Consider the following 24,372-nt stretch of genomic DNA (forward strand, 5'->3'; position numbering starts at 1 on the left):
TGCAGCTTATTTAATCTGGTTAGTTAAGGTCTGAGTTGTCATAATGATGCCTTCCAGATTTTAGCAGTTTTTTCTGTAAAGCCACACTAAGAGTGTAATAATAAGTGGTGTTATTACCATATCCCAGGTAACTTGTACAAATTGTACAAATTATATGGACAAGTAATTATATACAGCATTATGGAACTTGAAAAGACTCTTTTCCAAGTCCGATGATAAGTAATCTGCAGTTTCAAAGGTCAATAGATAAAGGTTAATTATATTAGATATATTGATATAAATTTGGTGGATCAATCAAAACTCCAGAAATTAGAAGATATGTAGATATATTGAAGCATGAGCAATGAGAAATACTATTTTGCCCTGCTGAGAAACCCAGTCCCAATTCCATCCCTTGAAACAGTTAAATGTTCATTTCTATAATCTGTTATACGTCCATAAGCCTGCCATGTCTTCCAAATACTTCCCAGAAGGGTATTAAAGCCAGATCCACAACCCAGAATTATTTCAAGCACTGCAGCCACAGATATGGAGATGAACAAAAGGCCCCTTCTAAAGCATCTTAATGCTGTTACCATATAAATACATAAAGTGAATATAAACATTAATTCATTAGCATTTCTGAAAGTCCGTTATACATCCAGCTTAAGCCTTATTCAAGTGCTACTGTTTTTAAGGGTCGTAATGTAACCTTGATAAGCTGTCAACCCAGAATTGCTCCAAGCTATTTTCTGAAAGTATTCAGTCATAATCTGAGAACATACTATTTTAATGAATAAAATTAACGTACCTGACACCTGCTGCGTAAGGGATTGCTTCTGGGTGTGATCTATATGCCAGCCAACAAGTATATCTACAGTGTCCTTTGAAATTCAAAAGCATCATTATTAATTTGCAGCTAAAAATCCCAGAATATATAAATGCCATTTATTTCATTATTCTTACCCTAAAGTTTGTACTAAATATATGTGGATAACAACGAGCCACCAACAAAATACATTTCACACACTGACACAGTAGCTCCGGAGTGTCTACGTTTTCCAATACGGTCTGTAGGCTGATCATCACCAGCTAGGAAAAATAAGATTTAGTACCAACAAAATAAATGCTATTTTATTGAAAGTAACATTTGAAGCCACCAAGAAATACATTTCCATACTTTTTTGGAGCTCCGGACAGTCTACGTTTTCCAATGAAGATTGACATCACAATATGTATTTGAAAAATTAAATTGTAACAAAAAAATGCTATTTTATTGCATTTAAACAAATGTTTCCCCTAATTTTCCCCAAATCATTTATCATACTTTTGGAGATTTAAAGTACAAGTTAGTTTCTACAAATGAAGATGAATGTTACACAAATAAATTTTGAACCAAGACTGTAATTGTAAACGTGCTGTATATATTTAAACCAAATGTTCCCCTAATTTTCCCAAATTCATATCATAAACAAAGATAGTATATGATCACAAGTTAGTTTCTACAAATAATTAAAATGAATGTGAACCAAGACATTTACCATTCCTTATGAATGAAATTTAAAAATGAAAGACTAACCTGCATTACAGATGAAAATGCCTTCTTTTCTCCTGCGGTTTCCAGTGCTTTGTAGGTTGCACACAAGTATAGAAGTTTTACCTCATCTTTGGTGGAAGAGCTAAACTTGCTAAAAATCCACTTAAAGATCTTCTCAGCTTCATAACTTAAAGATACACACAGCAAGCCAAGACAACTAGCTCCTTCTTGTCGTAGTTCATGGAGTAGCTTACTACTGTTAGAGACAAATTCAATAATATTAATAACTGCATAGAAATGAATAAATCAAAGACATTGGAGAATTAGAGCTAACCACAGAAGATTGTTTTAAAAACATATACAAGGCAAATTAGACACCAGAAATGTTCTATAATTTGTCCAAGATGGGGAATTAACCAGATCTTTATGGTAAGAGATGCACAAAAGCAACTTTGCTCATGAATCCTTTTGCACTTTCCAAAACGGGAAATAAACATGAAACCTTTGAGAATTTTGATGCAGCCATATTTTTTTTAATGTTTTTTAAATATTGTTTCTGAACATTATAAATACCTAATTGGACCTTACACAATGGCCTTTGTCCAAGGATGATACATTCCATCACTCTTTAATCCTTTTTGTAGAACAGTACCCTGGTCTTAAAGCAATATGTCAAAGAATTTTCCAAGTGAGGTCCCATCCATTATACCTCAAAAACACTTGAATACTTTTGTTAGAGAACCAACAAACAGTCATCACTGATTGTAGACACAAAATGGTAGCTTAACACAGCGGGTCAGGCAGCATCACTCGTTTTGCTGCAACACCTCACTGATTGTTTGCTCTCCCAATTTCAGATGCTATGTTGGGAAGCAATACAGGATTAGAAAAGAAAAATAGGAACTCAATTGATCAGTGAAAATATTGGGAGTGTTTGCCGAATTAAAAACAATATTTTGCAATGACTTCCTGCAGTCTACCTCACACACCACAACACAACCTGCACCAAACATAGAACCTAATAGGACACACCGTTGCTAAACACTTTAATATTTGCATCTCACATCACTTAACACAACCTGCACCCAGCAATCTTCAAACATCCACTGACCTAATTCTGTCCTAGGGTAACATTTCCTGAAAGTGGCATTGCATGCTAGCCTTCATAGAGGTTAAACCATAAAGGTTGGGAGTTATCTAAAGCACTGGTATGGCATTGTGCGCAATTCTGGTCACGACATGATAGGCTGGATGTGATTGGGCTGAAGAGAATACAGAGGAGATTGGCCAGGTGGTGCCTGAATTGGAGAAATGTATTAATAGGGAGAAATTTGATAATCCAAGCTACTTTTCCCAAGAGCAAAGGCAACGGAGTGAAATTCATTAATGTATTATTGCCGCATGGCACCTCCGTCTGTCTCTGTTGTTCAAGATGTGGACCCATACAGCAGCAAGTCCCCCCATCCCACTCAGTCCGCTTGAACCTCGCACTTTAATTTCCTTCCCATTCAAACACTGAGCTAACAGAATGGAGAAACAGCATCTCATATAGCTTTGGCAGCTTACAGCCCAGTTGTATGAATTCTAATTTCTCTAGCTTCATGTAACCCTGGCATTCCGTCTCTCTCTATACCCTCCCCCACCCACGTCGCACTAGCTTCAAACAGCTAACAGAAAACTAGGAGTGAGTCTCTCATTATCACTGGAGTTGGAAAATCATTTGATTAGAATGACAAAAATCCATTCCAATGTCTAAACACTGGGCTTCAGCCCCCATCCTACCTGTTCAGGCTTTGATTACTGCAGTTTTTATCTTGGAAAACTCTAAAAACCATGGAGTATGTGATTTAATATATTAGTATCCAACTAACATAACTTTCTATAACTCTCCCCGACGAAAGCTCACAAAACCACCAAATATCAATTTTGGTAACTAAACTGCTACACAGAGTAAAGTTACAGTTCAACAGTTGTCTACGGCAATGCTCCAGTGTTGCCATTTATAAATGTTGCCCACTAGCTCGTCTGGTCTTCCTTAAAAGGTTATATTACTGTAAATTTGGGAAATATCCAGCTACTTTGGAATTAGAAAACCATAAGTAGAGAAAAAAACATCAAATTTCCAGCTCCACTGCCATTAAAACCAATAAGAGCTTACTGACCACTTTAATGGCAATGCCTTTAAGTATAGAAAAATATATAAATATCTGAATAAATTAAGTCATTCACCCTTCATTCACCCCTCTAGTTTCATTCCCCCCAAAAAATTTAATTTGCCCTTGGGTGAACCATTCACCAGTTTAAGAAGCACTGTTCTACATCATCCTCTATATATTTCTCGTTCCCCTTATTCCTAACTAATCTGAAGAAGAATCTCGACCAGAATCGTCATCCATTCCTTCTCTCCAGAGATGCTGCCTGTTCTGCTGAGTTACTCCAGCTTTTTGTGTCTATCTGCAGAATAGTGTTACAGCTACAGAAAAAGTACAGTTAAAAATAGTACAAGGGCCAAAATAAGGTAGATTGGAAGATCAGTTCATCATTAGAGGTCAGTTCAAGAGTCTAATAATAGCCAGAAATAAAGCACATGTTTTTAGGCTCTTAGACTTCAGTAGGAAGGCATGGAATTATATTGTGATTATACAGGAAAAAGGTATCAGTGTAGATAGGCAAAAAGAGTCAACATAGTCCTAGTGAACTGAAGGGGCTCACTGGACTACAGTGACTAAAACAAGTATAATCCATGAACCGGTTTTGTTGCTAACAATTGTAATACAGGCATATAAACATAACATTTTTCAGCAAAGTTTTGTCCTTTACATACCTTTCATTCAGCACATCCTGTATAGCATTCAAGGCATTATCTAATTGCTTAATTAGAACCTGCAATAACAAAAATGCAATTACGCAAAATTGGATGGATTTTTCTACGACCCATATTTTCAAAACAACCAGAAGCCATACATCCAAGCGACTTGGAAACTTAGAAACTACTGCACATGAATAGCAGCAATTCAAGAAACGTTAGCAATACTGTATTAGCCTTCCATTATAAGCATTTTGACGTCTCTAAAATGCTGCAAAATAGAAATATCTCTTCCATTTCAACTCACCACTTTGTTTTCTGGCTGCTGAATAAACTCTCTCAATTGCTTTATTGTAGCCAGCCGACGCTCTCTGTCATCTTCACGGGAAATCCTCCGCAAAAGATTGGACAGTCGAGACTCATCAGAATAAGATAAAGATCGTTCTGTAACGCAACAAGTACAAGGCTTAAAAAAATAAGTTGAATAAAATCAAAAGTGAATAAAGCTAATTAGCTAATTAACCCATTCTTCCATTTAGTGGTAATATTCTATGCTTTATTCAAGTTCTCCCCATACCCCACCGACACAATCAATTAAAACATCAAATGTGATTCATTTTTAGTGAAGTTGGTGACCTGATTTCTCTTTTCCTTTATGTAAGTGTAAGTCTTGGACTCTTCCATCTGAAGAGCGTGTTCACCTATAACTCTTCTACCTTGAAACACCCAAAATCTTCCATATACAAAGGAATAGGTGTTACGATCTATGAAACCTTTACACTTTACACTTCGATAGTTAATCCAGATATCAATGTGGCATAATCTCATTTGTGCAACAGCAATTCATTTGGTCATACTCTTAACATAAATATTGCCCTTGCTTGCCTGTCCCTCCTCACCATCTCTGCCATTGAAAACTACTCTACTTCCCAGTTCTGATAAAGGTCCTGAAATATTAACTGCTGAGTATTTCCAGTATTTTCTGTACTTCTGACTTCCAGCATCTGTAATTCTTTCAAATTTTAATCATTGTGGAGAATCTGGGTTTCACCCTTCATAAAAGTGGTTTCTACTTGCAAAGATTTTTGCAAACATTCCACCTTCTTAATTTTTTTGTTAAATGCTACCATAGTCTATCTGCAACACTGAACATGCTTTGCACAATACCTTTCCAGTCAAAAGTAATTTTGATCCAGTTATCAAGTTTAAAAAAAATGTTTACCCTGTGATTTCCTCATCTCCTTTGTGGCTAAAGCACGACTCCCATGCTGAATGCTGCTTACATCAGTGGTCACATTGTTAACTCTCAGCTCTTGCCCCAACGACTTCCGACCATAAGCATTTTCACCAAGTCCTCCATTGACATCATATCTGCCTGTAAAAGAAAATTACATTTGCTCAGATGGCAAAAACTGCAGCATCTTTCCATCTTCTAAAATTACAGTCATGTCAAACTTTAAGATGCAGAGCAGAGCACTTCTACGATCATGGCTTTTAAAATAAATATGTTGGACATTCCCACTATATTCAGGGATAGAAAAGCATATCTACACCCCTTGAAACCTGTTCCCAAAAACCTATTGCATAAATAGGCAAGTGTTAAATATCTGGAAATATGTTTTCTAAAGAATCCATTCTTAATAGCAGAGGATTCTACTATGGAACAGAGAATACAGCACAAAAATTGGCCTATTGGCCTACAATATCTGGGCCGCACATGATGCAAAGACCGATTAATCTGCCATCACATAATTCCTATCCCTCAATTCCCTGCATATCCATATCCTGATCCACAAATCACTTAAATGCCATTATCGTATCTGCCTCACCCATCATCGCCAGCAGGCACGTGCCTGACCCCCAGCAGCATATGCCAAGCACTTGTCACCCTGTATTAATAAAAACCTTTAAACTTTGCCTCTCTTTAAAGCTATAACTTTACATCTATGCCCTCTAGTATTTGATTATTCTATCCTGGGAAAATGTTTCTGACAGTCTTTCCTATCTATGCCTCTCATAATAATTTTATATACTTCAATCAGTTATCCAGCGTTCCAGAGAAAACAATACAAGCCTGCCCAACCTCTCCCTGTAGCTAATAAGCCTTAATCTAGGCATCGTCATTCTGCTAAACCTCCTCTGCACCCTTTGCAAAGTCTCCATATGGTTTTGGGACCACTAACATGGGCAGGACCGACAGTGAATGGTAGGGCTCTGAGGAATGTTGTAAACCAGACAGATCTAAGAGTACAGGTGTATAGTTCGTTGAAAGTGGCATCACAGGTAGATCGAGTGGTCACAAAAGCCTTCCCAGGCTTTTCCTTGCAGCTCTTCTTAAATAGAGGCAAAACATTAGCCACCTTCCATTCTTCCGGCGCCTCAACTGCGTCTAATGATGATTCACATATCTCACCCAAGGTCCCTGCAATTCTTTCTCTAGCTTCCAAAGATTAACCTTGGATATGTCAGCCCCGGGAGATTTATCTACCTTCATACGCCCTATTATATCTAGCATCTCCACAACCACAATATGGACTGTCCTCAAGACATCTCCATTAACTGTGCCAAGTTGCCCAGTCTTCATGTCTGAAATACCTAGAGGACCGTGCCCATCTCCTGCGACTCCACACAGAGATGACTGTCTTGGTTTCTGAGGGGCTTTATTCCCTCTCTTGTTATCTTCTTGCACTTAACGTACATAAAATCTCTTTGGATTTTCCTTAATATTATTTGCCAGAACCATCTCCTGCTCCCCTCTTGCCCTCTGATTTTAAGTATACTCCTCAGTTCCCAAAACTCCTCCAAGAATATATTTGATCTCTGCAGCCTGTCCCATGCCTCCTTTCTTCCAACCAGAGCCTCAATTTCTCTGGTCATCCAAGCTTCCTTTCTCCCGCCCTTCACCTCATACATGCCCTGACTCGTCAACCCACTTTTGTTTTTAAATCTTACTTTCCAGGTGTTCCTTTGCCAGGCAAACAAACTACTCCAAGAGCAAGTTCTTGTCTAACACCATCAAATATAGCCTTGCCCCAATTCGGAATTTTAACTTGTGGACCTACCCTGTCTTTATCCATAACTATTTAAAACTAATAGAACAGTGATCGCTTGTCCCAGAAGGCTCACCCACGGACATTTCTGTCACTTGCTTTTCCTCACTTCACGAGGATGTTTGCAGGGCTAGAGGGTCTGAGCTATCGGGAGAGGTTGAGTAAAATGGGTCTCTATTCCTTGGAGTGTAGGAGGATGAGGGGTGATCTCATAGAGGTGTATAAAATCACGAGACAAATAGATCGGAGAGATGCACAGAATCTCTTGCCCAGTGTAGGGGAATCAAGGGCCAGCTGCCAGAGGAGGCAGTTGAGGCTACATGGATAGGACAAGTTTGGAGAGATATGGACCAAGCGCAGGCAGGTGGGACAAGTGTAGCTGGGACATGTTGGCCGGTGTGGGCAAGTTGGGCTGAAGGGCTTGTTTCCACACTGTATCACTCTATGACTTGCCATTCCCAATGTCCTAAGAGTATTGCAAGCTTTTCCCTCTCCCTTGTAGGGCCCTCTACATATTTCCTGCGCACAATTGGCAAATTTCACCCTATCCAAGCCCTTGGCACTGCGACAGCCCAGTCTATATTGGGAACGTTCAAATCCCCTACTAAGACAAAGTTTGAAGAAGGGTTTCGACCCGAAACGTTGCCTATTTCCTTCGCTCCATGGATGCTGCCCCACCCGCTGAGTTTCTCCAGCATTTTCGTCTACCTTACTAAGACAACCGTATTTGTCTTGCAACTGCATGCAAGGCATGTACTCGACGTAAAAGGAGCACTGTTTCAAAACACAAACTATCTGGAGGATACAGTTAATTCATATTTACCTTTAAATGTAAAAAAAATCTAAAGTCTTTAACAAATTTCAAAATCAATTATCAATATTTAGCTGAAGTTAGGAAGGAGTGATTGAATGAAGAAATCTTCAAGGAGGCAAGATCAGTGGCTGCATAGACTTGCAAGAAGTAAAACATTTACTTTTTTGTTAATAATAATCTTTAAATATTCCTATCATCTCAGCATTGTGCCAAACCTTCTTGTGGGCTTCAATACCCTCTAATCATAATGATTAAATCATTAACTCCTGTGAAAATAGGCAATTTCTTGATGCCAGTTGATATTCCATTATGCAAATGCAATAAATTAAATCTCAAATGAAACATTGCTCCTTTGAAGCCTTCAAGTGAGCATAAGGAGGCAGTAACATATAATCCAAGTTTAGAATATCTCCATATTATTCATTACCTAGTGTGCAAAACTTGGAGCTCCAGTCTTTTCTGGGTTAGTACGGGTTCTTGATTGTACGGGTGTCAGCAGTTATGGGGAGAAGGCAGGAGAATGGCGTTAGGAGGGAGAGATAGATCAGCCTTGATTGAATGGCAGAGTAGATGATGGGCCAAATGGCCTAATTCTGGTCCTTTTACTTATGACCTTTTCACTCTCCCTTCTACATGAAAGGCCAGCAGCTTCCACAAGCTATGAAACCCACTTAAGAGTCACAAATAACTGGTGCTTTTTACAACCTAAATATACACAATAAATCATCGCAACCAATCAGTGCCACCTCATCCTGATGTTCCCCACCCTTTCCCAAAGTATCTTGATTTTCCCCCCAAAGTGAAAAGGGAGCCAACATCAGACCAGAGAACTCGAAAGTGTTGTATTCAGAGAATCGCTTTTCGGCCTTTTGGCTAAGATCAAGTGCAGTATCGGTTGCTACTTGAGTAAGAGAGACTGTCTGTTCTCATCAGAACAGTTCTGGTGGTCCGCCCAGGACAAGGATCGAGGATCATGGATCCTCATGTGCCAGTGTTGGATGCCCTCACCTTACTGGCTCGTTATGTCAAGGTAGCAGGGAGCTATGTGGATGTGAAGGACCTGTTCAGGGAGGGGATCTGGACGAGCAAGCTCCCAGACCGACGCCAGCAACCCTCTCTCCTCGTCGGAGGATGAAGGAAGACGGCAGGAAAGTCAGAAGGTGAAGCGGAGGATGAGGATCGGGGGCTCCGGGAGAGAGCAGTAAGGGAGCCATCATCCCCCGTGCCCCCTCCGTGTTCGCCCTATCGGAGGGAACCGAGGGTACATGAGCTATGCTGGGCATCCCAAGGTATGCAGGAAATGCAACAAGCCTACTCGTGGTGGATGGGCTGATTAATGTGTGCAGAGCAGCGGCTCTGGCCGCCCAATGCAGTGCAGTTCTCTGACAAGAACGATGCGGCTGGACGATCTGGAGTGGCCAAGACCTCCAAGCCAGCTGCGCGATATCTTCAGCAACCCTGCAGGCGGGTCCCAGTCGTGGTTCACCTGGTCGAGATCACGGTTCAGAACTACAACCTGTGCAGGCCGAGGCAGGCCACACCTCTATATCATTGCCCCTCTTTGACTCCCCAACACACACGGTGGGAAGAGCTAAAACCAAGGAGAACGTCACCGGTGGGAAGCAACCAAGTTGGAAAGGTTCTTCATATTTAAAAGGGGATCAGAGAGCAAGACAGAGGGAATTGTGTCAACTCCAGACAGATTCGCAGCAACTGCTCCTTCTGCAGTCGAGAGGGGTGGATGTGAGGGAGGAACTTAAGAGAGTTGAAGGCCCGGCAAGCTCGGCTCGGCTCGGAATCAGGCAGCTTCCCCGTCAGGTCTGGTCAGGTAGGGTTGCCCTCTCTCCCGTCTTGTACGTCTGTTGTATGGAACCTTTTGCCGAGTCCATCGGAAAGGATGAGAGCATAAGAGGAGTGACATTGCCAGGCAGTGGTGGGCACCCAGGTCAAAACCTCCCTGTATATGGACGGTGTCGCCGTCTTCTGCTCGGATCCAGGGTCTGTCCGCAGATTGATCAGCATCTCAGCATCTGCGACCAGTTTGAGTCGGCCACGGGAGCCAGGATGAAGTACAGGAACAGCGATGCCATGCTCTGCCAACTGGCCTGATCGATCTTCCGTCCCCTTCACCATCAAGCCTGACTTCTTGAAGGTGCTGGGGATCTGGTTTGGGGGGGCTGAGGCATGTGACAAGAATTGGTTGGAGCGGATAGCCAAGGTGGGGAAGAAACTGGAGCTGTGGAAGCAACAATCCCTCTCCATAACAGGGAAAAATGTGGTCATCAGGTGAGTTGCTCTCGGGGCTGCTGTACTTGGCGCAAGTGTGGCCTGTCCCTCCCTCCTACGCCACAGGGATCTCCCCGGGCCGTCTTCCAGTTCATCTGGGGGTCGAGGATGGTACCAGGTGCGATGGGCCACAATGCACGTCGGCAGACAACGGGGTTAAAGCGTGCCCAACGTCGCCCTCACCTTGATGGCCACCTTCGTGTTTGGCTGTATCAGGCGAAGCGTAGATCCAAGGCACGTGGGCACCAAGTGTCATTACCTGCTCAGGTTCTACCTGTCCCCGGTGTTGCGAAGGATGGGCCTGGCGCAGATGCCATGCAATGTACCAGTCAGCTGGACATTGCCGCACCATCTGTCGTCCGTGGAAAGGTTCTTCCGGACAAACACTTTGACCACAAGTCCATCGGGCAGTGGTCAGCATGGAACGTCCTGCAGGCACCGCAGGGAAATTACTCCATGGAGCCTGTGGCGTGGTTCCCAGAGCTGACTGCCCAGCTTGTCTAGCAAAATGCCTCATCGCCATAACTCACCAACAAGCACCATGACCTGGCTTGGCTGGAGGTGAGGGGAGCCCTCCCAGTCAGATCCTTCCTGCACCGTCGGAACCTCATTACGCTGCCCGCGGGACAGCTGCTACGGAGAGGGGACGGTTGCCACCGTCTTTGCAGAGTGTGGATTCGCAAAGAGAGTCTAGAGAGGTCTGCAAGAGTCCCGGTCACGATTTATACCGAACAGCTCCGTCACAGAGGATTCTGTGATTTACAGACTGCTGGAAGGTCATCAACTCGGTGTAATACACTCTTTGGTCTGCCCGAGCGTTGTTGACCACCCAGCAGAGCTAGATGTCCGTCGGGGAATGTTGCCGACTGGCTCGCTGCAGACTGCAGGAGTACGTGCTGAGGGATGCCCTGAAGCTCGGTGCAGCCAACACCAAGGTTCGGTGGGGGAGGACCACAGTCTAGGGTCCTTCCGCTGCTAGACATGGGGGGGCAGGGTGTTGTGGAGACACCCCTCAAAATAAGGGAAGGGATTCCACGCCAGTGGGCAACATGAGTGGCAAGGGTGTGGGGTAAAAATTGTGACTTGGGGGAAACTGTATTGAATGTATGTATAGCCTCCGAGAATGTCAGATGGAGTTTTGTATGGATCATGTATTGTATATTTATTTCTCGAATAAAGTATATTTTGAAATTTAAAAAAAGTTGTATTCAGAGAACAAAATATACAATCCTTACTCATTTGCAGCCCCACTGCAGAAACAGGTATACAATTCTCTTAGGTTTTTTTTAATCCATCTACCCATTTGGCACACCACTTCCTCAGGACAGTCAAGGCAGGCTAATAACTGCAAGGCTTGCTAGTAATGCCCATATTCCAATGGGGAAAATATATGTACCACTTAAAATCTGGCACAAAATTGCACAAAGAATAACAACTATCTTTGAAGTACAAAGTCAAATTATGAGAACTTTTTTTAATATCTGAAATTTTACCTTCAACTTTCTTGAACCGTTGATAGTGTTGCATCATGTTCAGATTTTAGTACCTTCAATTTTCATTACACAACCTTCATTAGTACACCAAATCTGAAATGTCAGATTCTTATTTTAAAAATGTAGAGATCCATGAGATTATTCTATGTGTAGGAAGGACCTGCAGATGCTGATTTAAACCGAAGATAGACACAAAATGCTGGACTAACTCAGTGGGACAGGCAACATGTCTGGCGAGAAGGAATGGGTGACGTTTCGGGTCGAGACTGAGGTTGGTCTGATGTCTCCAGTCTGAAGAAGGTTCTCGACCCGAAACGTCACCCATTCCTTCTCTCCAGAGATGTTGCCTGTCCCCGCTGAGTTACTCCAGATTATTCCATGTATTCGCCAGCAAAGGATTTATAAAGCTACTTAATAGACAATAGATGCAGGAGTAGGCCATTCGGCCCTTCGAGCCAGCACCGCCATTCAATGTGATCAAGGCTGATCATCCCCAATCAGTACCCCATTCCTGCCTTCTCGCCATATCCCCTGACTCCGCTATCTTTAAGAGCCCTATCTAGCTCTCTCTTGAAAGTATCCAGAGAACCGGCCTTCACCACCCTCTGAGGCAGAGAATTCCACAGACTCACAACTCTCTGTGAGAAAAAGTGTTTCCTCGCCTCTGTTCTAAATGGCTTACCCCTTATTCTTAAACTGTGGCCCCTGGTTCTGAAATAGAAGCATTATCGTATACAGAAAATAAACAAATCTTAATTTACACAAAACAAATGTTAAAATAATGCAATATAGAAAAGTAGAAAACAACTGAAGCATTAAGCTGTTTTACCCCCTTCTTCATTTTGAAATCCAGTGAGGATTCGAATGTCATCATGTCTATGTCGAGACACGCTGGCAGAACTGGTAGAATGCAATACGTATGAGGCAGAACTGCCCCGATCCCTGGCCAAAGGATACTTCAAATTGTCTTGATCGGCTGTCGCAATGTCAATCCTAAATTGGAAACACATGAAAGTAAAGGAATAGGAACAGATATGGTCGTAGTTATAATAATTGCAACGACAGTAAATAATATTAAAAAAAGTGTTTTTCCACTTAGTCTATCTTTTGAAAACTTTACTATTGTAAAAGTCCAGCAGAGAATTAGATACAAGGAGCAAGGGTAGCCACACAACCCCTCCTTTAGTTGCTAAATTGGCTCTGCCATTTAATAAGATCACAACTATGGAACTCAAATCTGCATTCAGAGACTGCTTTTAATCTTTGAGGATGAGTGCAGGGACCAGGGATCGTAAGAAAAAAAAAACTGTGCTTCATGTCGTAAATATTATCCCTTATTTTAAAAACTGTGACCTTGATTCCAGATTCTTCCATATGGGAAACCTTTTCTCCACATGCACTCAAACTCCCCGCTTGATATCTTATTCTCTCATACTTTTCTATGCTCCAGTTGTTATAAGCCTCTATTGTCCAATATCTGTTGAGGAAAACAACACTTTTCCCGGTGTTCCATTCTGGATTCCTCATATTTAATTTGCAGGCAAGTTACCATATTGTGGGTGGATAATGGGCAAAATATTCCAGGGGGGGAAGAGGTGAAGAAAGAGGTTGAGAGAATGTTAATGGGCAGGTGTGAGAAAACAAGTTAAGAAAATAAATAAATAAATTAGGACAAAATGGATTAACATGATCACCGTGAGTGGACCTAGAATATAAGGGACCATTGACACCTCCTACATCATGTCGATGTTATCCTATTCACAAGTTCTTTAGAATATACACCATAATCACATTTAGAGATTTAATCGCACTCTGACAGAAATCATGCCAAAACAAAAACGCAACAAAGGATTTAATTTGTAATCGCAATTTTTTCTATATGGCTCATCTTTGCAATGCTCTGGGGCAAGATTCATAATTATAAATCCCCTAGCTTACAAAAAACCCTGATGTCCAAGCTTAAGAACAGCTTCTTCCTTATTGCTATCAGACTCCTGAATATATCTTTCACACTTTTTTGGAGATGCTGCCAAATACTCTTATTCTTAGAAAACCTCATTCTGTTGCCTTACTTCATTTTTTTTCACTACTACAGATTCAGGAACACATGTCTGTTGGTCATCGACTACAGCTTGGCATTCAACACCATCATCCTCCCCAAATTTATCTTCAAAGTCTGAACTGAACCTCTGCTCTCCCCATGTAACTGACTTCCTCATCAGCAACCTCAATCAGAACAAATTGACAACACCTCATCCTCAAAGGCAATTAGCACAGCAGTGCCTCACAGCTGCTTGCTCAGTCCAGTGCTCTGTTCTCCCTCTACCCACAATTCAGCTCCAACACCTTCTCTAAATTTGCCAATAATGCTGCCCATTAGGGGAATGATGAATCAGAGTAGAGGAGGGATATTGATAATCTGGTTGAGTAGTGCCAGAACAAGCAAGACCAAAAAGTTGATTGTCGACCTCAGAGAGAGAAAGATGATCGGCAATGTCTTCATCGGCAGGACGGTGGTGGAGAAAGTGATGAGATTTAAGTTCCTATATGGTGGAGAGTATACTGAATGGTTGCATCACGGCCTGGTTCAGTAATTCAAACAATCAGAATGAACTAGGCTGCATGAAGTATTGGACATTGCCCAGTCCATCACAGGTATCAATCCCCTCACCATCAAAGGGCTACACAGGAAGCTTTACCTCAAGAAAGCAGTTAATATCAAACACCCACAACATCCCAGTCATGCTACCTTTGGGAAGATCCTAAAAACCATTATATCCAGCATCATGGATAGATTGATCAGTCTGAAGAAGGGTCTCGACCGAAAACATCACCCATTCCTTCTCTCCAGAGATGCTGCCTGTCCCGCTGAGTTACTCCAGCTTTTTGTGCTGGCCTTTGATTTAAACCAGCGTCTGCAGTTCTTTCCTACACATCAAGGATAGCTTCTTCCATCAGGCTCTTGAGCACCCTGCACAATCCTAACTACAACACTACCTCAGCACTGCATACTCTGCACTTTGTAGTGAAGTTGCACCGCGTACCTTGGCTTGCACTATCATGGACTTGTTTACCGAGAATAACTGATAATTATTGCATACTAATTTGTTGCGTTTGATGTGCCTGTAAAGCTGCAGCCAGTAAGAATTTCATTGCTCTGGCCCCAGTGCACATGACAATTTAAACACACTCGACACTGCAATCTTTGCACACTTTTACTGTTTTGTACTTTTTATTGCAGTATTTATCATTACCGCATATACCTATGAGCTGCATGCGAAAAAGAAATGTCAGCGCACTCTGGTATACATAGAAACATAGAAATTAGGTGCAGGAGTAGGCCATTCGGCCCTTCGAGCCTGCACCGCCATTCAATATGATCATGGCTGATCATCCAACTCAGTATCCCGTACCTGCCTTCTCTCCATACCCTCTGATCCCTTTAGCCACAAGGGCCATATCTAACTCCCTCTTAAATATAGCCAACAAACTGGCCTCAACTACCCTCTGTGGCAGAGAGTTCCAGAGATTCACCACTCTCTGTGTGAAAAAAGTTTTTCTCATCTCGGTTTTAAAGGATTTGCCCCTTATCCTTAAGCTGTGACCCCTTGTCCTGGACATCCCCAACATCAGGAACAATCTTCCTGCATCTAGCCTGTCCAGCCCCTTAAGAATTTTGTAAGTTTCTATAAGATCCCCTCTCAATTTCCTAAATTCTAGAGAGTATAAACCAAGTGTATCCAGTCTTTCTTCATAAGACAGTCCTGACATCCCAGGAATCAGTCTGGTGAACCTTCTCTGCACTCCCTCTACACTAATCTGAATATGGAGGAAGCTTTGCAACAGTGTACCATTTCTATACCCTTCTTAATTTTATATACCTCAATATATATCTCCCATCATGCCCCAAGGAGGACAAACATAATCTCTCTAAAGTCTATCCTAATAACTGAACCTCTCCATCTCAGACATAATCTCCTCTGCAACCTCTGCAGTAACCCCCCTGTTCTGACTGTTGAAGACAGGTATCTCACATCTTCATGACATCATAATGTTCCGACCCGAAACATCACCTGGACGTACCTAGTGTACCTGGACTTTCAGAAAGCCTTCGATAAGCTCCCACATAGGAGATTAATGCACAAAATTAAAGCACATGGTATTGGGGGAAGGGTGCTGACATGGATAGAAGTTTGGTTGGCAGACAGGAAACAAAGAGTAGTGATTAACGGGTCCCTTTCAGATGGCAGGCAGTGACTAGTGGGGTACCGCAAGGTTCGGTGCTGGGACCGCAGCTATTTACAATACATATTAATGATTTAGATGAAGGGATTAAAAGTAATATTAGCAAATATGTAGATGACACAAAGTTGGTGGCAGTGTGAACTGTGAGGAGGATGCTATGAGGATGCAGAGTGACTTGGACAGGTTGGGTGAGTGGGCAGATACATGGCAGATGCAGTTTAATGTGGATAAAAGTGAGGTTATCCACTTTGGCGGCAAAAACAGGAAGGCAGATTAATATCTAAATGGTGTCAAGTTGGGAAAAGGGGATGCACAATGGGATCTGGGGGGGTCCTTGTTCATCAGTCTATGAAAGTAAGCGTGCAGGTACAGTAGGCAGTGAAGAAAGCAAATGGCATGCTGGCCTTCATAACAAGAGGAGTTGCGTATAGGAGCAAAGAAGTCCTTCTGCAGTTGCACAGGTCCCTAGTGAGACCACACCTGGAGTATTGTGTGCAGTTTTGGTCTCCAAAATTAAGGAAGGACATTCTTGCTATTAGAAACATAGAAAATAGGTGCAGGAGTAGGCCATTCGGCACTTCGAGCCTGCACCATCATTCGATATGATCTCAGTATCCCATCCCTGCCTTCTCTCCATACCCCCTGATCCCTTTAGCCACAAGGGCCACATCCAACTCCCTCTTAAATATAGCCAATGTACTGGCCTCAACTACCTTCTGTGGCAGAGAATTGCACAGATTCACCACTCTCTGCGTAAAAAATGATTTTCACATCTCGGTCCTAAAAGACTTCCCTCTTATCCTTAAACTGTGACCCCTAGTTCTGGACTTCCCCAACATCGGGAATAATCTTCCTGCATCTAGCCTGTCCAACCCCTTAAGAATTTTGTAAGTTTCTATAAGATCCCCACTCAATCTTCTAAATTCTAGCGTGTACAAGCCGAAGTCCCTATTGAGGGAGTGCAGCGTAGGTTTACATGATTACTTCCCGGGATGGCAGAACTGTCATATGTTGATAGAATGGAGCGGCTGGAATTTAGAAGGATGAGAGGATATCTTATTGATACATATAAGATTATTAAGGGTTTGAACACGCTAGAGACAGGAAACATGTTCCCGATGTTGGGGGAGTCCAGAACCAGGAGCCACAGTTTAAGACTAAGGGGTAAGCCATTTAGAACGGAGATGAGGAAACACTTTTTCACACAGAGAATTGTGAGTCTGTGGAATTCTCTGCCTCAGAGAGCAGTGGAGGCCGGTTCTCTGGAAACTTTCAAGAGAGAGCTAGATAGGGCTCATGAAGATAACGGAGTGAGGGGATATGGGAAGGCAGGAAAGGGATACTGATTGTGGATGGTCAGCGATGATCACATTGAATGACGGTGCTGGCTTGAAAGGCCAAATGGCCTAATCCTGCACCTATTGTCACCCATCTATGTTCACCCATCCAGAGACGTTGAATGACCCGCTAAGTTCCTCCATTACTATGTGTCCTTTTTTGTAAAGTAAGATTTGAGGTTTGGTTCTTGAGGTTTGACACTGCTCTCCAACTGCCTCTTTTGATGTATTTACTCTCAGTGATTTCTTTACCTTCTACTCTTCAATAAGAAACTCACTTTCATGGCACATCTCATTAACTCATGGCACATCTCATTAACTCACTTTCATGGCACCTGGACTTTTACCTGTCTGTACATTTGGACGCCCGCAGCGGTGGCTGCAGAGAGTTGAGATCCCGACCACGGGGGAAAATGGAGGAGGACTGGCCAAATTTTGTGCCTTCACCATAGTGATGAATGCTGTGGTGGAGGTTTGAGTTAAATTTTTAGTGTGTTTTTGTGTGTTCTTTATCATTGTACAGCTGCTGGCAAATTCATTTCACTTGCACTTTATGTGCAATGTGATGAATAAAACGGATTGATTGTAAGCTGGAAAGTATGCAGAGAAGATTTAGTGAGGATGTCACCAGGACTGGAGCTATAGGGATACTATAGGTGTTTATTTAGGGTGTTTATTACTAGGTGTTTATTTCTTGGAGCTCAGGAGGCTGAGGGTTGATCATATAAAGGTATATAAAATCTTGAAGGGAATAGGTAGGTTGAAGGTAACAAAATAACCGAATGAAGCAAATTCATTTCACTGCACTTTATGTGCAAGTGACGAATAAAACTTGACTTGACTTGAGTGTCTCTCGAGTGTTAAATTGTCAGATTTCAGTACTGAAACAGAACAATGAAATTCTTACTTGCAGTGGCACGGTAGGTCAGTTTGCAAACAGATTACTCAATAGAAAACTAAAACAAACAAAAAAAAAAACCCTTGGAGTGCAGGAGGATGAGGGGTCATGTAGAATCATGTAGGGGAATAGAGAGGGTGAACGCATAGAGTATTTTACCTAAAGTGCAGGACTTAAGAACCGGAGGACATGCAGCAGGTTGAAGGTGAGAGGAGAAAGATTTAATAGGAACCTGAGGGGCAACTTTTTCCACATGGAATGAGTTGCCAGAAGAAAAGGTCGAGGCAGGAGATATGGACCAAACACAGGCATGTGGAACTAGCATAGATGGGGCATCTTGGTCGGCATGGACAAGTTGGGCTGAAGGGCCCATTTCCAAGCTGTACAATTCCATGACTATATTTTTTCTTAGCAAATGTCTGTCTCCAATACATCCTAAGTGGATTTCATCATTCACCGATATGTTCAACCTATCCAGTTTCTCTCGTAGCACAGTTCTCAGCATGCCGCAAGATCCTTGTTTTATACCATTTGTCAGCTTCTACACAGCCTGATGGTCTGCATCCCAGGGTACTTAAGGAGGTGGCTCTTGAAATTGTGGACACATTGGTGATCATTTTCCAATGTTCTATAGATTCAGGATTGGTTCCAGTGAATTGGAGGGTAGCTAATGTTATCCCACTTTTTCAGAAAGGTGGGAGAGAGAAAACAGGGAATTATAGACCAGTTAGTCTGACATCAGTAGTGGGGAAGATGCTGGAGTCAATGATAAAAGATGAAATAGCAGAACATTTGGATAGCAGTAACAGGATCGGTCCGAGTCAGCATGGATTTACGAAGGGGAAATCATGCTTGGCTAATCTTCTGGGATTTTTTGAGGATGTAACTAGGAATATGGACAAGGGATAGCCAGTGGATGTAGTGTACCTGGACTTTCAGAAAGCATTTGATAAGGTTCCACATAGATTAGTGGGCAAAATTAGGGCACATGGTATTGGGGGTAGAGTGCTGACATGGATGGAAAATTGGTTGGCAGACAGGAAACAAAGAGTAGGGATTAACAAGTCCCTTTCAGAATTGTGAGGAGAATGCTATGAGAATGCAGGGTGACTTGGACAGGTTGGGTGAGTGGGCAGATGCATGGCAGATGCAGTTTAATGTGGATAAACGTGAGGTTATCCACTTTGGTAGCAAAACAGGAAGGCAGATTTTTATCCAAATGCTGTCATTTTGGGAAATGGGGAAGTACAACGGGAACTGGGGGTTCTTGTTCATCAGGCAATGAAAGTAAGCATGCAGATACAGCAGGCAGTGAAGAAAGTGTATGGACTGTTGGTCTTCATAACAAGAGGAATTGAGTATAGGAGCAAAGAGGCCCTTCTGCAGTTGTACAGGGCCATAGTGAGACCACACCTGGAGTATTGTGTGCAGTTTATGTCTCCAAATATGAGGAAGGACATTCTTGCTATTGAGGGAGTTCGGTGTAGGTTCACAAGGTTAATTTCAGGGATTGGGGGACTGTCATATGCAGAGAGAATGGAGCAGCTGGGCTTGTATACCATGGAATTTAGAAGGATGAGAGGGCATCTTATTGTAACATATAAGATTATTGAGGGTTTGGACAATCTAGAGGCAGGAAACATGTTCCCGATGTGGGGGAGTCCAGAACCAGGGGCCACAGTTTAAGAATAAGGGGTAAGCCATTTAGAATGGAGATGTGGAAACACTTTTTCACACAGAGAGTTGTGAGTCTGTGGAATTCTCTGCCTCAGAGGGCGGTGGAGGCCAGTTCTCTGGAAATTTTCAAGAGAGAGCTAGATGGGGCTCTTGAAGATAGAGGAGTGAGGGGATATGGGAAGAAGGCAGGAACGGGATACTGATTGAGGATGATCAGCCATGATCTCATTGAATGGCAGTGCTGGCTTGAAGGGCCTTATGGCCTACTCCTGCACCGATTATCTATTGTCTCTTTCTGCAATCAATCCAAACCATGCCATCTCAAAGCCACCATGGTCTGCTGTTTCACTATGGTGTTTCACTATATTTTGGCGTTTCAGCAGAAAATATTACCACCTTTTACGTACGTCACAAATTGCAAACTTCAACAGTTCTTCAATTCCAGTATCTCTCCCAACTTTCCCTCGGTCTCATATCACCCAGTGGAACCCCCCGGCATTTTCACCATCTCTTTCAATCTTGCCCTCTGATCCAGGATACATGAGGTCTGATGATGGGTCACCAACCTAAAATGCTAACTTCCCCCCCTTCCTAATTTTCAAAAATAATATATTCCCAGAATATTCTTTTGGATAAGAATATGGATACGTAGGCAATATTTTTATATTTATATTTTAATGTACTATTTCAAACAATAGTGATGACCACACTCATGGTCAAGAGAGGTTTGTTAAAACTATTTGCACTGTATACTGCAGAGTAACCAGTCTGTCAGAGCAGGGCATAGTTTTAAGGTGAGAGGGACAAAGTTTAAAGGAGATGTGCAGGGCAAGATTTTATTTTAAGTACAGTGGGTGGTGAATGCCTAGAACAAGCAGCTAGGGTGGTGGCTGAAGCAGATATGTTAACAGCATCTACAAGACTTTTGGATAGGAATATGGATAAGTAGGCATTGGACGATATTGTTTATGTGCAGGTAGATCATTGATGGGCTTAACATCATGCATAGCACAGACATTGAGGGCCTTCGGCCCTGTTCTTATACATCTTATAAAAGGTGTGAGATAAGGTTAGAAAAGGTAAAAATTTGTTGCGCAAGAGAAAGGAGCACAGGGAGGTTTCACGGCAGTCAGGTCACGACCCATGACCCGTACTGTTGCTACGCTACTCCAAGTGGAGTACACGCGATGAACCGCAAGTAGGCACTTACCATTGTTTCCAGCGTAGCGGGCCCGTTAAAACCCGCCGCAATGTCAATTTCTGCGCTGTAAATAATTATGGAAATCGGGATAAGCGTGAGACATTTAGCCTACTTCAGAATTCCAAAAGTGAGGAGAAATGACGGTAGATAGAAGCGAGAGCTGAAGGGACAACAGAGAGTGCTTGGCGAACATTGGCCGTTTGCTCACTGCATTTCATCAACTAAGGCATTATTTGTGTTTTTTCTTGATTCCTTTGGCATCTAAAAAGTTTCAGAAGTGATAAATTTGGCTGTACATTTTTTTAATCGCCCTCTCAAGTGGGTTTTTACATACAAAATGAAAACTCATCTGAAGAAAAAATTACAGCCAGATTTATCACTTCTGAGACTTTTTAGATACCAAAGGAATCAAGAAAAAACACAAATAATGCCTTACTGTTGATGAAATGCAGTGAGCAAACGCAATAATTCCCAATATTTTCAATTCCGATATCTGCACAGCCAATGTTTACCAAGCACTTTAGCTGCTGTAGCCCCTTCAGCTCTCGCTTCTCTTTACCTACATTTCACTTCACTTTTGGAATTCTAAAGTTGGGTACATGTCTCTCACACTTACCCCGACTTCCACAATTTTTTTCAGCGTAAAAATTCAACATTTTGGCGGTTTTTAACAGGTAGGAAAGTACGCGTTTCTTGCATTAATAACATATACCGGAAGTTACGGATGTCCTCCAGATGGATTGAGTGGCTCCGTGCGTCAAGCCCTATGACCCATTGACCTTACGTGCAACCCCCCTATATGTAGAAGGGGAGGTGGCAAGGGGGAGGTTGTTTCTCTAGGAAATTTTAAAAATCCAGATCCGGTTTGTTTTGCCTTGATAACCATTTTAATTACTCAGCTTAACAAATATGAATCAGAGGCAGAAGTGGAACCATACAACTTGTCCACTTTAACATGTTAAACACAAGTTGAATCATATTTACACAATTAAACTAAACATATGAAATTGAAATGATTTTTGGATAGAAATGAATACACAAAATGCTGGAAATACTCAATGGTTCAATGACCTGATCAGACAAAATATAGCAACCTGAAAAAAAACTAAGTTTCGCTTTCCCCAGATGCCATCTGACGTGCTGAATATCTCCAACATTTTTCATCTTTTCTTTTCCTTTGCAACATTTGCAGTATTTTCCTTTTGAATCACTTTGGATAGTTTTACTTTTTTATGCAATTATCTGCGTTAAGGTAGCTTGTAATATCTGTGCATTTCACAACAAAGATTGAACTCAAATGTGTCCAGGACTTTCCACGATGTATGGAATGCCCCCATCAGTTGTCAAACAGAAAACGATTCCAATAAAAGTCAAATTCCAATTAAGCTTTTGCGTCATACATTATAAACTTCACTAACCATTCTTCCAGATTATCATTAACTCCCAAGTGCTTACTTGCTTGACAATTTAAATGATGAAAAAAGTAAATGTTAGCTCATGGATCATGATTGGTGCACACTTGCAATAAATGACACGCGTTGATCAAATTTACGGAATCGAAACCCCTGTACTATAGTGGAGTTGCCACTTCAAATTAAACATTTTTTAAACCCTAACTTTGGCGTAACGCGATAACCACACGTCAAAACAAACTAACACACCGTTGAGTTGGCGCATTTAGCTTGACAGCACTAGGCCTGAGCGCAGCCTCGGCTCCAGCAGAGTCGGTGCCCGGGCTCTGATGACCGCTGACGGGGCTGCTGTCGCACATTGTGCCGGTAGTGTGGGGTTTCGGGAAGTGGGTGACTGTTGAGCGGCAGACGGTGGATGGATGGGTGGGCGCCCAGGGCGGGACGTGAGGAACCCCGCCGCTTTCTGTAGGCCGCGCTCAGCTCCGCTCCGCTCTCTCACCTTGTGTCCCAGTCATTCCAGCGCTGCCGCTTGTTCACCCGAGTGCTCAGGGGTCTTTGGCTCATTACCTTCCCCACAACATGTCATCCGCCTTCGAAAGGTGCGCCTGCCACCCCCAGTCGGACCGTGAGCAGGTCGCGGCGAGGCGAGGCGATGGCGATGGCGATGGCGGGCTGACGGACGGAGCGGCGGACAGGCAGCCGTGGGACTTCAAACCCCTTCCCCCGGACAGTGGCTGCGCTGCGGACGCGGCTTTCGGTTCCGCTCGTCAGGCGCAAAGATCAGGCGGGCGGCGGCGGCTCCGGAATGGAGAGGTGCATGCCGGGAACGGTCACGTGAGGGGAAGGCGCAACTCCCCCTCCCCGCCGATAGGTGTCGCCACGTGTGTGGCCGCAGTTGCCATGGAGGTGATTCCTGGCGCCATTGCTGGAACCACATAGAGATAATCAGGTACACACACATCACCGTGTCAACTACAGATCATCCTCCATGGAGGTAACCTGGTAGCCCCACAGCTGGCAGATACACAGAGATAATCAGGTACACACACATCACCGTGTCAACTACAGATCATCCTCCATGGAGGGTAACGTGGTAGCCCCACAGCTGGCAGATACATAGAGATAATCAGGTACACACACATCACCGTGTCAACTACAGATCATCCTCCATGGAGGTAACCTGGTAGCCCCACAGCTGGCAGATACACAGAGAGAATCAGGTACACACACATCACCGTGTTAACTACAGATCATCCTCCATGGAGGGTAACGTGGTACCTCCAGAGCTGGCAGATACATAGACCTTGCCATGTCTAGACATAGAAAATAGGTGCAGGAGTAGAGGCCATTCTGCCCTTCGAGCCTGCACCGCCATTCAATATGATCATGGCTGATCATCCAACTCAGTATCCTGTACCTGCCTTCTCTCCATACCCCCTGATCCCTTTAGCCACAAGGGCCACATCTAACTCCTTCTTCAATTTAGCCAATGAACTGGCCTCAACTACCTTCTGTGGCAGAGAATTCCAGAGATTCACCACTCTCTGTGTGAAAAATGTTTTCCTCATCTCGGTCCTAAAAGATTTCCCACTTATCCTTAAACTGTGACCCCTTGTTCTGGACTTCCCCAACATCGG

The 24,372-nt window shown here is 42.9% G+C and overlaps 1 protein-coding gene across 1 annotated transcript in view; it reads right to left on the reverse strand.

Moving 5' to 3' along the window:
* smg1 (SMG1 nonsense mediated mRNA decay associated PI3K related kinase) overlaps nt 1–23,530 on the reverse strand; it is a 154,926-nt gene extending 131,396 nt beyond the window's left edge. Inside the window, exons 1-8 of the mRNA XM_055651886.1 lie at nt 23,235–23,530; nt 12,795–12,958; nt 5,545–5,697; nt 4,630–4,766; nt 4,341–4,399; nt 1,559–1,772; nt 946–1,071; nt 692–863 (exon numbers count right to left, since the gene is read on the reverse strand). Coding sequence (XP_055507861.1) covers nt 692–863; nt 946–1,071; nt 1,559–1,772; nt 4,341–4,399; nt 4,630–4,766; nt 5,545–5,697; nt 12,795–12,958; nt 23,235–23,299 — 1,090 coding nt within the window. The 5' untranslated portion in view covers nt 23,300–23,530. The remainder of the gene's footprint in view (nt 1–691; nt 864–945; nt 1,072–1,558; nt 1,773–4,340; nt 4,400–4,629; nt 4,767–5,544; nt 5,698–12,794; nt 12,959–23,234) is intronic.
* Nucleotides 23,531–24,372: the final 842 nt, after the last annotated feature.

The sequence above is a fragment of the Leucoraja erinacea genome, chromosome 20, assembly GCF_028641065.1.
Source record: "Leucoraja erinacea ecotype New England chromosome 20, Leri_hhj_1, whole genome shotgun sequence".
NCBI classification, from domain to species: Eukaryota; Metazoa; Chordata; class Chondrichthyes; order Rajiformes; family Rajidae; genus Leucoraja; species Leucoraja erinaceus.